General features: G+C 50.1%; 1 protein-coding gene across 1 annotated transcript in view; it reads left to right on the forward strand.

Annotated features, from left to right (window-relative positions):
• The window catches only part of LOC134944944 (sterol 26-hydroxylase, mitochondrial-like), a 193,172-nt gene that overhangs the window by 131,806 nt on the left and 44,551 nt on the right, over positions 1–16,815 (forward strand). The window contains exon 6 of the mRNA XM_063933891.1: positions 7,754–7,920. Coding sequence (XP_063789961.1) covers positions 7,754–7,920 — 167 coding nt within the window. The remainder of the gene's footprint in view (positions 1–7,753; positions 7,921–16,815) is intronic.

The raw sequence follows: 16,815 nt of genomic DNA on the forward strand, positions 1-16,815 counted from the left end.
GGCGGTGGACACTGTGGCAGTACAGGCGATCCCACTAGATCACCAGGGCATGGGACAGGTCAGGTTTTCTCTATAAACCGTTTTATTAGAGCCCGCAGTACCCGGTGGTTTTGCCAGCAGGGGGATAGAGCTTGGACCTGAAGCCCCTCCCCCAGCCCCAGGGCGCCATTTTCTGCAAATGTTCCCGCCCTGGAGCTGCATATCGGTCTCTCCCTCACTCCCTGGCAGTGTTTGCGGCGCCATTATCCCTCAGCTCTCTGTTCCTGGGAATGCTTGGGCAAATCCTCCTATGTATAGCCGCCTGGTTGTCAGTGCTGTGACTTTACAAGACACTTAAGTATTCTACCTGTCTTTTTTAGTCAGTGTTAGTTAAGAAAGAGTGCACTTAGTCAGGGTTTCCTAGTACAATTACCCTGTGAGATACATCCAGTTCTTACTGTGTACTGTTAAATCTATTGTTATATAGCTGTGTAAGCTAGTCCAGTGCAGTATTATTGTTAGTAATAACCTCTGCATTGTACAAACTGTGACTATTTGTGTGTGCATTTGATAGCTGAGTGGTGTCCATTTCGTGTCTTTCACTCAACCTGCTATCCCTATATTCTATAACCTGAGGGGGCTTGGTGCGTCAGGTTTTATCTAATATAGGATTTTCACAAAGATATACTGTATTACGTATTTTTCTCTGTGATTTAGTCACCATATCTCTCCTTTATCTCTGCTGGTGCTGACTACACTGTCCAGGGGTTTGGGCTAGAGGTATTGTGCTGCTGACAAATTGTACTGTGTTACCTGATACTGCAAGTTATATCATGTCTGCTTCTGAGGGTAACGGTTCTGGGGCTGAACACACTGCCGGTGTTGCTGAAGCCGCAGATACCTATGAGGAGAATATAGCAGCTTTGGGCTCTGGTTCTGGGGGCTCCTTGCCCCCCAGTGGGACAGTGGCAACGGGGGCAAATAATGACCCGCCATGGGCCGCCTTTTCCACGCTTCTGCATACGCTAGTTCATAAACTAACACCCCCTATGGGACCCCCAATGCCGGTACAACCGTTTGTGGTCCCTGCAGCTAACCCGCCGTGGGCGGACGATTTATCTGCTCAAATAAAGAAGTTGAACCAGTCCCTGACTAGTAAAAAGTCTGACTGTCGCTCGCCTACGTCCAAGGGGTCCTCTAAGCGAGCGCTTGTCTCCTCACAATCCACTGCTGTCACTGACACCTCGTCGGATGAAGACGGCACTTACACTGACCCCACAGGTTCTGACTCAGATACGGCTGATGGGGAGGGTGGTTCACATGTAGATGTTCCTGATCTTTTGGAGGCTATTAAGTTAATTTTACAGATTACGAATGATCCCGAGCCATCCGTTCCTCCTAAGAAACCAGATAGGTTCAAGCGTCAGAAGGTGATTAAACAAGTTTTACCTCACTCTGACCACCTAATTGATATACGTCAGGAACCTGGGAAAACCCGGGTACGAAGTTTGTGCCTCAAAAGAAGATGCTGGCTCGCTATCCCCTCGCGACGGAGCTGTCTAAGAATTGGGAAACGCCTCCTCCAGTGGACTCACATGTGGCTAGGATTGTGGTTTCCTCAGCTCTACCGGTCACCACCGTCACGTCTCTAAAAGAGCCTACGGATAAACGTGTGGAGGGTTGTCTGAAAGCGATTTACACCCTCACGGGTGCTGCACAAAGGCCCACTATTGCAGCTACTTGGGCTGCAGAGGCCATTGAAGCATGGGCCTTGGAGCTAGATGCTGAAATCTCCTCTGACCATGCTAGACAATGCTTGTCTTATATTGTCACAGCTTCTCGTTATATTAAAGAGGTGGCTTCTGATGCCGGTATCCTGGCAGCCAAGGCCTCTACTACGTCAGTCCTGGCTCGCCGGATATTGTGGCTGAGATCCTGGTCTGTGGCTCTGGACTCTACAAAAACCCTGGAGGTACTCCCTTTTAAGGGAGATATTCTGTTTGGGGAGGATTTAAATAAGATTGTGGCTGACTTGGCTACTGCCAAAACTGCCTGTCTGCCATGTACTGCTCCTTCTGTGTCAAAGACTAAAGGTACTTCCTTTCGCCCCTTTCGTCCTTCAGGTAAAGCAAAAGGTCAGGCGTACAACAAGCAGGCCCGCACTTCCATACCTGGTAAGCCTAAGCCCAAAAGAGCCTGGGCGGCCCGTCAGCCAGCTTCCAAGACAGATAAGCCTGCCGCATGACGGGGCGGGCCTCCCTCTGGGGGATTCCAGGGTGGGGGGCCGGCTTCTAGGGTATACCCAGGAATGGTTGAAGACCACTTCAGATGCCTGGGTACGGGAAGTCGTCACTCGAGGTTACGCCATAGCCTTCAAAAACCGACCCCCTCATTGATTTTGCCAGACAGATGTCCCGTTGGACAAGACAAAGGCAAACACTCTACATTCGGTGGTACAGACCCTCCTGGATACAGGAGTCGTAGTACAGGTGCCTCTTGCGCAGAGGGGCCAGGGGTACTATTCTCCACTGTTTCTAGTCCCGAAACTGAATGGGTCCTCCCGGCCCATTCTCAACCTCAAGGCATTGAACAGGTTTGTGAAGGTTTCCAAGTTCCAGATGGAAACCCTTCGCTCTATAATTCTGGCCTTGGAACCTGGGGATTTCATGGTCTCTCTGTGAGCTGCTGGCATGCCCCCAGGGGCTGATTATGAGTCCAGGGGGGGCCAGGGCACTTGAGACAGGGGAGCCCTATCTCATTGCTGTGCCTGCTGTGGGTTTGGGGCGTGGCCTAATCGCGGGACACGAGGCCACGCCCCCTTACGCAAATTCCGTGTTTTTTTTTTTTTAAAGGAATTTTGGCCCCTCAGCTAGGGGTAAATCCAGAGGAGGTGGTCGCTCCCACCTACACACCCGCACAGGCAGAAGAAAGCAGGGAGACTGCTGCCTCCCTGCAACACCACAGACCTGCCAACACGCAGCAGCGTGTGCTGACAGTAGCACAATGCTGCCGTTGTTGCTGGCAGGACGGGGGGGGGGGGGGGCTTCTGAGCTGGGACAGAGCTACTCGAGCCGGGGGGGCCCCCTAAAACTGTGGGGCCAACGGTACGTACCCCCTGCCCCCCCCCCCTTAATCCGGCTCTGCTGCTGGAACCCCCCCTTAATCCATACCCCCTGATGCCCCCTCTCCCTCTGTCTCCACTATTCACCGCTGCTCTGCTAAGCAGAACAGCGAGTACAGGAGCTTTCCAACTGACCCCCCCCGTTACCGCGGGACACTGCGACCTGCGGGTGGGACAGCGGGACAGACCCAAAAAAATGGGACTGTCCCGCGAAAATCGGGACATTTGGGAGGTATGGGGGTGTGTGAGGGGGTATGCCGTACAGACAGACGGGCACCGGCTCACTGTGTGCTTGACCCCCCCCCCCTCTCTGGCGCGGAGGAGCGTCACTTTCTGGCACACTCCACGCTTCTTAGCTGCAGTTTTGTGGGGCACCTGCCGCTGTGCAGGTTCCGTACTGCCTCTGTTATCTCCAGCCCCGGCAACCCCACCGCTAGCTGCAGCGCTGCCACCCACAGTGAGGTGCGCCCAGCTCCTTCACACACTTTAGCCGGCGGGTAACGCTGCAGAAGTCCGAGCTGCTTGCAGGCTCCGACCCCCTCCTCCCTCCAGCCGCAGCATCTCCTGGGGGCTAACCAGTCACTCCCAGTCTCCCCTTACCACAGTGCCCGGCAGCTGCGCGAGGTCTGCGGTGTGTGACTGAGGAGGGGGGGAGGGATGCGGACGGGCAGAGGAAGCAGGACTCCAGCCTAAGAGAGTCAGCCATGCCAAGTCTCCACCAGCAGCAGATCCCAACAGGTTGGAGTGGAACAGCAGCAGCCAGCAGCAGTGACTCCGGTAAAACACATCTGTCTGTCACCACTGTTTTGTCCCTAATACCAATCTCTCCCTTGCCCTGTGTTCTGTCATGTCCCTGTCACCCCTGGCCTTGCCCTGCCACCCTTATCCTGGCCCTTTCACCCTTATCCTGACCCTGTCACCCTTATCCTGGCCCTTTCACCCTTATCCTGGCCCTTTCACCCTTATGCTGGCCCTGTCACCCTTATGCTGGCCCTGTTACCCTTATGCTGGCCCTGTTACCCCTATCCTGGCCCTGTTACCCCTGTGCTTGCCCTGTCAACCCTATACTGGCCCTGTCACCCCTGTCCTGTTCCTGCCACCCCTACCCTGGCCTGTCACCCCTATCCTGTCCCTGTCATTTCTGTCCTGGCCCCGTCGCCCCTGTCCTGGCCCCGTCACCCCTTTTCTGACCCTGTCACCCCTGTCCTGGCCCCGTCAACCCTGTTCTGACCCTGTCACCCCTGTCCTGGCCCTGTTACTGCATACCCTCCAACTACCTTTTTGGCAGGTACAGTACCCGCAGCGCCTCCAGACCTCACCCCAATGCACCACACCTCCGCACCTTCCCCTCCACCCCTCCCCCACACGCTGTGCCTCCAGACCCCCTACACCACCCGCGGCTCCCACTCCTCCGCCCCTTCACCACCCACAGCACCTCCAGGCCCCCTCCACCATCCACCCCCTTTATATGTCTCCCCCCTCCACCCGCAGCATCTGCAGACACCCTCCTCCATCCGCGATCCCCCCCTCACCCACCCCTCCCCCCACCAATGGCACCACCGCACCTGCCCCTCCACCACCAGCAGCACCTCCGGACCTCCTTCCCTATGCGCCGCACCACCCGTACCTGCCTCTCCCCTACCCATGGCGCCTGCGGACCCCTACCCCACCCCCGGCACTCCCGCCCCTTCCCATCCCACAGCACCTCCAGAACCCTTCACCCATCCACAACATCCCCACACCTGCCCCTCTCCCACCCATGGCACCCCTGCCCCTCCCCCACCTGCAGTGCCTCCGGACCCCTCCCCAATCTGCATCCCCCACTCCTCTGCCCCTCCCCCACCCGCAGCACCTCCCGACTCTTCCCCATCCGGGCCCCACCCCCACTTCTGCCCCCCCTCCACCTGCAGCATCTACAGACACCATCCGCAGTCCCCCCCGCACCCGCTACATTCTGTACATCGTGCCCTGCAGGTGCTGTTCACGCCGTCGCAAGGGGCTGCACCTCCTTCACCATCGCACGCCCTTTCATTGTGCAATATTTAACCACTAACAAAGGAATGCAGGTAATACTTTATATAATACAAATATTGAACCCCAGAAAGGCATGCAAGGGTTAAGGGGGCGTAGCCCCTTGCGACGGTGTGAAGAGCGCCCGTAGGGCGCGATGAAGCACCTAGTATATATATATATATATATTCTAAGGAGTTAACAGAAACAATAGAAATATGTTATCTACTGTTTTATTATTGTTTTGTGTAAGTCTCGTTATGTGTTCTGTGTATGTAAAAATAAATTACTAGCAAAACACCAGAAGCGGCTATATGAATGGAGCCTGCACGGGATAAAAGGCAGCCACGTAATCCAATCGACTATCTCCAGCATCCTGATGAAGCCATAAAGAGAAACGTGTAGATTGCAGAGAGTATCGATTGCCACCAGCCCCGATCCTTGCCTGATGCCGGACACCGAGAACAGAAGATCCTGGTAAGAAGGAGGAGGACGCGGAGAACAGCGCTTCAAGTCAGTTTACAGAGCTGCAGCTCACAGGACTGTAAGGTACTAATTACCCCGGAGCCGTGACTTCAGCTTTCAGTTACCGGTGAGAGCCACTAAAGGTAAAATTGCCTGTGTAATCCAAACCGGGTGGTACGGGACTTACTGAAAATGAAATACCTGACAGCGGGGAAGATTCCCTAAAAGCACAAATTACCATGTGGGACTGACATTGTACTATTCATCTTTACCTGACTCTGGAAAGAAGGAATTTCTAACATATATCTTATTGAAGGGAGGAGAGTAAAACGCCAGTGGTGTATCAACTCCCACATAATTGAAACATTTGTATCCACTTTTAAAGATACTTTCAAATATACTGTACTTGTCATTTGTGTCATATTAGTTCTTTGTCCGTGTTGTCTTGTGTCTGTCATTATAGTTATCAGTATACCGGTATTACTAATAGAGTTTTTATAACAAAACGTTTTGTGATCACATAGACCTAATCTAATACTCTGATTGAGTTATTTATGAACATATTTTTATTGGTATATCTGCATAGATAATGCTTTCTTAAATAAAACCCATTATTATTATTATTATTATTATTATTATTATTATATATATTTCATAGATTTTATTGAGTGCATAAAATCGATCCAAGTAATTTAATACAAGGAAAGTGCTGGAAACATTTTTCCTTGCTAGAATGAACATGAAGCATATATGCTATATACTTCTGTACTGTACATCCAATGTATTCGATTATTTCAGGTGTGAGTGTGGGACAACATATAGGGTGGAATGCAATAGCCTGCGAGAAGTAGGAAGTGCGGAACTTTGTGCGAGTTCTCCTGTTTTTTAAAGCGGCAATCATTTACACGGCAAAACCAGGTTGGTTTTGCCGTGCAAATGATTCCAGCTTTAAAGAAACCAGGAAAACTCATGCAAAGTCCCACACTTCCTGATCTCGCAGGCTATTGCATTCCGTCCAATAATGTCTAGCTCTAGTGAAAATGTCACTACGAAGTGTGGCCTAGTACCATATGTCCCAGCCATTTAATTTTTGTACACTTTCAGCCACATATATGGCCCCCCTCTCCCGGAGGCAAAATAGACTGTGGCCCCCTACCCCAAAGCAAATGCGCATGAGCACAGCTGTGGGGGCAAAGGAGTTACTAATGTGCCACTAATGTGCCAGATAAATCTCCATCCACTTCCCCCCAGTTCTCTTTAGCCCCCCCCCCCCGTATTTCTGCAGCTACAGCCCCGCCGTGTCTATCCAGCCCCCTTAGTGTCTCTCCAGCCAAAAACCCCTTCTGTCTCTCCAGTGAGCCCCCCTTCTGTGCCTTGTCTAAGAAAAAAACAACTCTTTATTCCTTGAACCAAGCAACCACACCAGACCCCACACCCGTGACATCTATACTGGGTAGGAGCCAGAGCATGCCCCCTAAGTGTCCAGGCCCCCCTTCCTCCTCTGATGGCGGCCCTGACCTTGGGAAAGCTTCGGTAATTTCTATTTATGAAATTCATTACATTATATGTGCATATATGCATTGTACAGTACCTTATTTTGTGGCATATTCAGGCCTATTAGTAATCTATATTTATAGGGGCTACAACAGGGTCACAGCACCTTGCAGATTTCACTAACTGAAATATTGCAAACGTAACATGGATAATTAGTGCATAACATTACAATACAAACACATCCAAAATAAACAATCTTAGACAATTTCCGAACAATCATGGCCACCAAATCCACCCTGATTGAAGCTGTGCCTCAGTTGAGCGCAGCAGACACATTAGGTGTAGGGGAAGGAGGAGATCATGGTAAAAGTGGGCAATGGAAGAGTACATGAGAGGAAGGCCCACATTTATTTTTGCTGCTCCTGCAGGGCTCTTGTACCTCTTATTTACAAATTAAACTTTTTGTTTCATATTATGAGGCAATATCATGCTTGTCCATTCTTCTGAGCTTTCCGGGATATTCTTAAATTCGAGGAGAATCTCCCAGCCCCCAGGAAAGTGGACAAGTCTCCTGTATAACTCCACTTTGCAACCAACTGGAAATATATATTTACAACTATTCATGTGATTTAAAACCCCAAAGCACCTTCATAATCACCTCCTCTGTTTACACTTCTCTTTCAGACATCAAACACATTGTCCTGGTCTCTATATCACCTGGCAAAAGATCCAGAGCTCCAGCAAACCCTGTATGAAGAGGTCATGGAGGCTGTTCCTATAGATCGTATACCTGTAGCTGATGATATTTCCCGAATGCCTCTGCTGAGGGGTGTAATTAAGGAGACCCTGCGGTAGGTCCAGATTAGAGATCAGAGCTCAGGCCTTCTCTCTTCAGGGTGTGGTATTGAAAGTCGACAGTAACTAGGTCGACATGTTCTAGGTCGACAGGTCAAAAGGTCGACATGCGTTTTTAATGTTATTTTGGTGTCGTTTTCTTCGTAGAGTGACCGGGAACCCCAATTAGTGCACCGCGTCACCTCGCATGGCTCGCTTCGCTCGCCATGCTTCGGGCATGGTGCCTTCGCTCCGCTACCGCTTCGCTCGGCACAGATTACCGTTCCAATCGTAGTCCACGTGGATCGTTAAGTATGAAAAGGTTCAAAAAAAGAAAAAAAATTGTGAAAAACTCATGTCGACCTTTTGACCTGTCGACCTAGAACATGTCGACCTAAAGACCCCGTCGACCTAGACACCCTGTCGACCTAGTTACTGTCAACCAATAGTGGTCGACCTAGACATTGTCAACCTAGTTACTGTCGACTTTCACTCCGGATCCCCTTCAGGCAATAACCAAGTGATGAGATTTTAAAATAACCCCTCTTCCTGTTATGGTGCTTTGCTCAGCTTCATTGTTGCATATTAAGGCATCAGCCTGATAAATTGACCATATTGATGCTCACCAGTGATATAAAAAGAGTCAGTTTTGTTATGAGTATTATAAGCATACTTGCCGACTTTTTGGCTGCTCTCTCCGTGAGAGAGCAGCCAGGTCGCCTCAGCAGGGTGGCGGGCTCCGACGAGCAGTGCAGAGGAGGGCGGGCCAGAGGCGTGGCGGAGGTGGAACGGGGGCGTGGTGGCGGGACGCGTCATGTAAGCCACGCCCCCCGCTGTGTAATGCCGCTATTACCGGTATTGTCCAGCAGGGGGCGTGACTATGATGACGCGATTCAACAAGAATCGCGTCATCGCCTGCCCAGACCACCCACTTTACTCTCTAAGTGGGCGGCTGGGAAGGGGGGGACCCCCGAAATCGGGAGACTTGCCTGCTCTTCCGGGGGTCCGGGAGGGTCACCCGATTTTCGGGAGCCTCCCGGCCATTCCGGGAGAGTAGGCAAGTATGATTATAAGAGGCAGTTTTGTTATGTTACTTTTTTCAGTACAAACTTTATTTCAAATTCAAGAGGCCAAAACCAGGCTGCCCATAGAACAAATTGGCATAGCAGCACGTATACTGTATGTACACCAAAATCAGCTATCACAAGGAGAGGTGACGTAAAGGAATATTATTTTTTTTCAAAATAATATTTTAACAATGTACAGTGAAAGTATTACATAGAAGCACTGCACGTCAGCAAAACATGTATTTGCATTACCACCACAGTCACATTGTTTGCTGTGCTTGGAAGTAATAGATATTTGTTCTACATAAATAATTTGGTCATATAATACTGATACATACCTCCCAACACGACCCTCTCCAGGAGGGACAGAATCCTCTGCTCCTGGACGTCCCTCTTAATGTATGATTGCCATCACCTGTGCTGAAACACCTTCCTTATCCATCAACCTGTCCAAAACAGGTGTCGTCAATCATAAATTAAGAGAAAAGTCCAGAAGCAGAGCATTGTGTCCCTCCTGGAGAGGGTAATGTTGGGAGGTATGCTGATAGACACCTTCACCACGACTGTCTCCAGAATACTGGGAGTCTAAGCAATTGGGCAGGTGGCTAGAATTTTAATGAGTAGTTGCACTGAAGGTTTTAATGTTGTTCAGTGTATGTTATTTGCATACCTCCCAACATGACCCTCTCCAGGAGGGACAGAATGCTCTGCTCCTGGACTTCCCTCTTAATTTGTGATTGCCATCACCTCTGCTGAAACATCTTTCTTATCCATTAACCTGTTCAACACAGGTGCCAGCAATCATAGAGAAAGGGAAAAGTCCAGAAGCAGAGCATTGTGTCCCTCCTGGAGAGGGTCATGTTGGGAGGTATGTATTTGTTATTGTATATAAGGTGTAAGTTACATATACGCATTCCTCCCAACATGACCCTATCCAGGAGGGACACAATGCTCTGCTTCTGGACTTCGCTTCATTTATGATTGTCTGCACCTGTTTTGAACAGGTTAATGGATAAGAAAGGTGTTTCACCACAGGTGATGGCAATCATACATTAAGAGGGACGTCCAGGAGCAGAGGATTCTGTCCCTCCTGGAGAGGGTCATGTTGGGAGGTATGTATACGGGTATGTGTGAGTTTCCTCCTTCAGTGCCTATACTAGTGAGTAATGATAGTATGTGGAAGAGCATTAAGACGGTAGGCTCTGCCATGGCATGGACTGGTGTCAATGACAAACATTCTGGGGCTTATGTACAGTTGAAAAAAGTTAATTTGCAGAGCGTATCTTGTGTTTTCTCTGACGTCCTAGTGGATGCTGGGAACTCCGTAAGGACCATGGGGAATAGCGGCTCCGCAGGAGACTGGGCACATCTAAAGAAAGCTTTAGGACTATCTGGTGTGCACTGGCTCCTCCCCCTATGACCCTCCTCCAAGCCTCAGTTAGATTTTTGTGCCCGACCGAGCAGGGTGCAATCTAGGAGCTCTCCTGAGCTTCTTAGAAAAAGTTAGTTTTAGGTTTTTTATTTTCAGTGAGACCTGCTGGCAACAGGCTCACTGCATCGAGGGACTAAGGGGAGAAGAAGCGAACCTGCCTGCTTGCAGCCAGCTTGGGCTTCTTAGGCTACTGGACACCATTAGCTCCAGAGGGACCGAACACAGGCCCAGCCTCGGAGTCCGGTCCCAGAGCCGCGCCGCCGGCCCCCTTACAGAGCCAGAAGCAAGAAGAGGTCCGGAAAATCGGCGGCAGAAGACATCAGTCTTCACCAAGGTAGCGCACAGCACTGCAGCTGTGCGCCATTGCTCCTCATGCACACCACACACTCCGGTCACTGAGGGTGCAGGGCGCTGGGGGGGGGCGCCCTGAGCAGCAATATAAACACCTTGGCTGGCAAAAATACATCACATATAACCCCCAGGGCTATATGGATGTATATTAACCCCTGCCAGATTCCATAAAAATGCGGGAGAAAAGTCTGCGAAAAAGGGGCGGAGCCTATCTCCTCAGCACACTGGCGCCATTTTTCCCTCACAGCTCCGTTGGAGGGAAGCTCCCTGGCTCTCCCCTGCAGTTAATACACTACAGAAAGGGTTAAAAAGAGAGGGGGGGGGGGGGGGCACAATTTAGGCGCAGTATACAACATATAGGCAGCTATAAGGGAAAACACTTTTTTATAGGTGCTATCCCTGTGATATATATAGCGCCCTAGTGTGTGCTGGCATACTCTCCCTCTGTCTCCCCAAAGGGCTTTGTGGGGTCCTGTCCTCTATCAGAGCATTCCCTGTGTGTGTGCTGTGTGTCGGTACGGCTGTGTCGACAGGTATGTAGAGGATAATGAGGTGGAGGCGGAGCGAATGCCTGTAAATATGTTGTCACCCCCTGCGGGGTCGACACCGGTGTGGTTGAACTTATGGAAGGATTACGTGAAAGTGTCAACTCCTTACATAAAGGGCCGACGACACGGAACAGCCGGCTACTCAGCTTGTGCCTGTTCCAGCGTCTCAAATGTCATGGGGGGCTCTAAAATCGCCCGCTACCTCAGATAACAGACACAGATGTCGACACGGACACTGACTCCAGTGTCGACATCGATGAGACTGGTGTACCCTCCAAATAGGTCCACCCGTTACAGGATTGAGACAATGAAAAATGTATTACACATTTATGATTATACCCCAGGTACCACATAAAAGGGTATTGTGTTTGGTGAGAGAAAACTATTAGTAGTTTCTCTAACGTCCTAAGTGGATGCTGGGGACTCCGTCAGGACCATGGGGTTTAGCGGCTCCGCAGGAGACAGGGCACAATAATAAAAGCTTTAGGATCAGGTGGTGTGCACTGGCTCCTCCCCCTATGACCCTCCTCCAAGCCTCAGTTAGATTTTTGTGCCCGGCCGAGAAGGGTGCAATCTAGGTGGCTCTCCTGAGCTGCTTAGAATAAAAGTTTAAGTTAGGTTTTTTATTTTCAGTGAGTCCTGCTGGCAACAGGCTCACTGCTACGAGGGACTTAGGGGAGAGAAGTAAACTCACCTGCGTGCAGGATGGATTTGCTTCTTAGGCTACTGGACACCATTAGCTCCAGAGGGAGTCGGAACACAGGTCTCACCCTGGGGTTCGTCCCGGAGCCGTGCCGCCGACCCCCCTTGCAGATGCCGAAGTTGAAGAGGTCCAGAGGTCCAGAAACAGGCGGCAGAAGACTTTCAGTCTTCATAAGGTAGCGCACAGCACTGCAGCTGTGCGCCATTGTTGTCAGCACACTTCATACCAGCGGTCACTGAGGGTGCAGGGCGCTGGGGGTGGCGCCCTGGGCAGCAATGTATTATACCTTTTTTATGGCTAAAATACATCACATATAGCCCTTGAGGCTATATGGATGTATTTAACCCCTGCCAGATCTCACAAACTCCGGGAGAAGAGCCCGCCGTTTTAGGGGGCGGGGCCTATTCTCCTCAGCACACGGCGCCATTTTCCTGCTCAGCTCTGCTGTGAGGAAGGCTCCCAGGCTCTCCCCTGCACTGCACTACAGAAACAGGGTTAAAACAGAGAGGGGGGGCACTTATTTGGCGATATGATTACATATGTGAAAATGCTATAAGGGAAAACACTTGTATAAGGGGTTGTCCCTGTATAATTATAGCGTTTTTGGTGTGTGCTGGCAAACTCACCCTCTGTCTCCCCAAAGGGCTAGTGGGGTCCTGTCCTCTATCAGAGCATTCCCTGTGTGTGTGCTGTGTGTCGGTACGTGTGTGTCGACATGTAGGAGGACGATGTTGGTGAGGAGGCGGAGCAAATTGCCTGTATTGGTGATGTCACTCTCTAGGGAGTCGACACCGGAATGGATGGCTTATTTAGGAATTACGTGATAATGTCAACACGATGCAAGGTCGGTTGACGACATGAGACGGCCGGCAAACAAATTAGTACCTGTCCAGGCGTCTCAGACACCGTCAGGGGCTTGTAAAAACGCCCATTTACCTCAGTTGGTCGACACAGACACAGACACGGACACTGACTTCAGTGTCGACGGTGAAGAAACAAACGTATTTTCCTTTAGGGCCACACGTTACATGTTAAGGGCAATGAAGGAGGTGTTACATATTTCTGATACTACAAGTACCACAAATAAGGGTATTATGTAGGGTGGGAATAATCTACTTGTAGTTTTTCCTGAATCAGATAAATTAAAGTGTGTGATGATACGTGGGTTTCCTCCGATAGAAAATTATTGGAGGTATACCCTTTCCCGCCAGAAGTGAGGGCGAGTTGGGAAACACACCTTAGGGTGGATAAGGCGCTCACACGCTTATAAAAACAAGTGGCGTTACCGTCTCCAGATACGGCCGCCCTCAAAGAGCCAGCTGATAGGAAGCTGAAAAATATCCTAAAAAGTATATACACACATACTGGTGTTATACTACGACCAGCAATCGCCTCAGCCTGGATGTGCAGCGCTGGGGGGGCTTGGTCGGATTTCCTGACTGAAAATATTGATACCCTTGACAGGAACAATATTTTATTGACTATAGAGCATTTTAAGGATGCATTTCTATATATGCGAGATGCGCAGAGGGATATTTGCATTCTGGCATCAAGAGTAGATGTGATGTCCATATCTGCCAGACGATGTTTATAGACACGACAGTGGTCAGGTGATGCAGATTCCAGACGGCACATGGAAGTATTGCCGTATAAAGGGGCGGTCCATCGGACCTGGTGGCCATGGCAACAGCTGGAAAATCCACTTTTGTTACCCCAAGTCACATCTCAGCAGAAAAGGACACAGTCTTTTCAGTCTCAGTCCTTTCGTACCCATAAAGGCAGGCGGGCAAAAGGCCAGTCATATCTGCCCAGGGTTAGAGGAAAGGGAAGAAGACTGCAGCAGGCAGCCCATTCCCAGGAACAGAAGTCCTCCACAGCTTCTGCCAAGTCCGCAGCATGACGCTGGGGCCATACAAGCGGACTCAGGTGCGGTGGGGGGTCATCTCAAGAGTTTCAGCATGCAGTGGGCTCACTCGCAAGTGGACTCCTGGATCCTACACGTAGTATCCCAGGTGTACATTGGAAATTCGAGACGTCTTCCCCTCACAAGTTCCTGAAGTCTGCTTTACCAACGTCTCCCTCCGACAGGGAGGCAGTATTGGAAAAAAATTCACAGGCTGTATTCCCAGCAGGTGATAATCAAAGTACCCCTCCTACAACAAGGGAAGGGGTATTATTCCACACTATATTGTGGTACTGAAGCCAAACGGCTCGGTGAGATCTAAAAGATTTGAACAATTACATACAAGGGTTCAAATCAAGATGGAGTCACTCAGAGCAGTGATAGCGAACCAGGACGATATGGTGTCACTGGATATCAGGGACGCTTACCTACATGTCCAAATTTTGCCCTTCTCACCAAGGGTATCTCAGGTTCGTGGTACAGAACTGTCACTATCAGTTCAGACGCTGCCGTTTGGATTGTCCACGGCACCCCGGGTCTTTACCATGGTAATGGCCGAAATGATGATTCTTCCTAAAAGAAATATGGACGCTTTCCTGATAAGGGCAAGGTCCAGAGAACAGTTGGCGGTCGGAGTAGCACTATCTCAAGTAGTTCTACGACAGCACGAGTGGATTCTAAATATTCCAAAATCGCAGCTTTTTCCGACGACACGTCTAATGTTCCTAGGAATGATTCTGGACACAGTCCAGAAAAGGATGTTTTCTCCCGGAGAAGAAGACCAGGGAGTTATCCGAGCTAGTCAGGAACCTCCTAAAACCAGGAAAAGTATCAGTGCATCATTGCACAAGGGTCCTGTGAAAAATGGTGGTTTCTTACAAAGCGATCCCATTCGGTAGATTTCACGCAAGAACCTTTCAGTGGAATCTGCTGGGAAAATGGTCCGGATCGCATCTTCAGATGCATCAGCGGATAACCCTGTCTCCAAGGACAAGGGTGTTTTCTTCTGCGGTGGCTGCAGAGTGCTCATCTATGAAAGGGCCGCAGATTCGACATTCAGGACTGGGTCCTGGTGACCACGGATGCCAGCCTGAGTGGCTGGGGAGCAGTCACACAAGGAAAAAATTTCCAGGGAGTGTGATCAAGTCTGGAGACTTCTCTCCACATAAATATACTGGAGCTAAGGGCAATTTACAAGGCTCTAAGCTTAGCAAGACCTCTGCTTCAAGGTCAGCCGGTATTGATCCAGTGGGACAACATCACGGCAGTCGCCCACGTAAACAGACAGGGCGGCACATGAAGCAGGAGGGAAATGGCAGAAACTGCAAGGATTCTTCGCTGGGCGAAAAATCATGTGATAACACTCTCAGCAGTGTTAATTCCGGGAGTGGAAAACTGGGAAGCAAACTTCCTCAGCAGGCATAACCTCCACCCGGGAGAGTGGGGACTTCAGCGGGAAGTCTTCCACATGATTGTAAACCGTTGGGAAAAACCAAAGGTGGACATGATGGCGTCCCGCCTGAACAAAAAACTAGACAAATATTGCGCCAGGTCAAGGGACCCTCAGGCAATAGCGGTGGACGCTCTGGTAACACTGTGGGTGTACCAGTCAGGGTATGTGTTCCCTCCTATGCATCTCATACCAAAAGTACTGAGAATCATAAGAAGGAGATGAGTAAGAACGATACTCGTGGTTCCGGATGGGTCAAGAAGGACTTGGTACCCGGAACTTCAAGAGATGCTCACGGAAGAACCGTGGCCTCTACCTTTAAGAAAGGACCTGCTCCAGCAGGGGCCTTGTCTGTTCCAAGACTTACCGCGGCTGCGTTTGACGGCATGGCAGTTGAACGCCGGATCCTGAAAGGGCATTCCAGATGAAGTCATCCCTACCCTGGTCGAAGCCAGGAAGGATGTAACCGCAAAACATTTTCACCGCATTTGGCGAAAATATGTTGCGTGGTGTGAGGCCAAGAAGGTCCCTACAGAGGAATTCCAACTGGGTCGTTTCCTACATTTCCTGAAAACAGGACTGTCTATGGGCCTAAAATTAGGGTCCATTAAGGTTCAAATTTCGACCCTGTCAAATTTCTTCCAGAAAGAACTGGCTTCAGTGCCTGAAGTTCAGACGTTTGTAAAAGGGGTACTGCATATACAGCCTCCTTTTGTGCCCCCAGTGGCACCTTGGGATCTCAATGTTGTTTTGAGTTTCCTAAAGTCACATTGGTTTGATCCACTCACCACTGTGGAATTAAAATATTTCACATGGAAGGTGAAGATTCTATTAGCCCTGGCTTCAGCCAGGCGTGTGTCAGAATGGGCGGCTTTATCATATAAAAGCCCTTACTTAATTTTTCATTCTGACAGGGCAGAATTGAGGACTCGTCCTCAATTTCTCCTTAAGGTGTTTTCTGTTTTTCACATGAACCAACCTATTGTGGTACCTGCGGCTACTAGGGACTTGGAGGACTCCAAGTTACTTGACGTTGTCAGGGCCCTGAAAATATATGTTTCTAGGACGACTGGAGTCAGAAAATCTGACTCGCTGTTTAGCCTGTATGCACCCAACAAGATGGGTGTTCCTGCTTCTAAGCAGACGATTGCTCGCTGGATTTGTAGTACAATTCAGCTTGCACATTCTGTGGCAGGCTTGCCACAGCCAAAATCAGTAAAAGCCCATTCCACAAGGAAGTGGGCTCATCTTGGGCGGCTGCCCGAGGGGTCTCGGCTTTACAACTTTGCCGAGCTGCTACTTGGTCAGGGGCACACCCTGACTGAGGAGGACCTGGAGTTCTCTCATTCGGTGCTGCAGAGTCATCCGCACTCTCCCGCCCGTTTGGGAGCTTTGGTATAATCCCCATGGTCCTGGCGGAGTCCCCAGCATCCACTTAGGACGTTAGAGAAAATAAGA

This window comes from Pseudophryne corroboree, chromosome 7 (genome assembly GCF_028390025.1).
Source record: "Pseudophryne corroboree isolate aPseCor3 chromosome 7, aPseCor3.hap2, whole genome shotgun sequence".
NCBI classification, from domain to species: Eukaryota; Metazoa; Chordata; class Amphibia; order Anura; family Myobatrachidae; genus Pseudophryne; species Pseudophryne corroboree.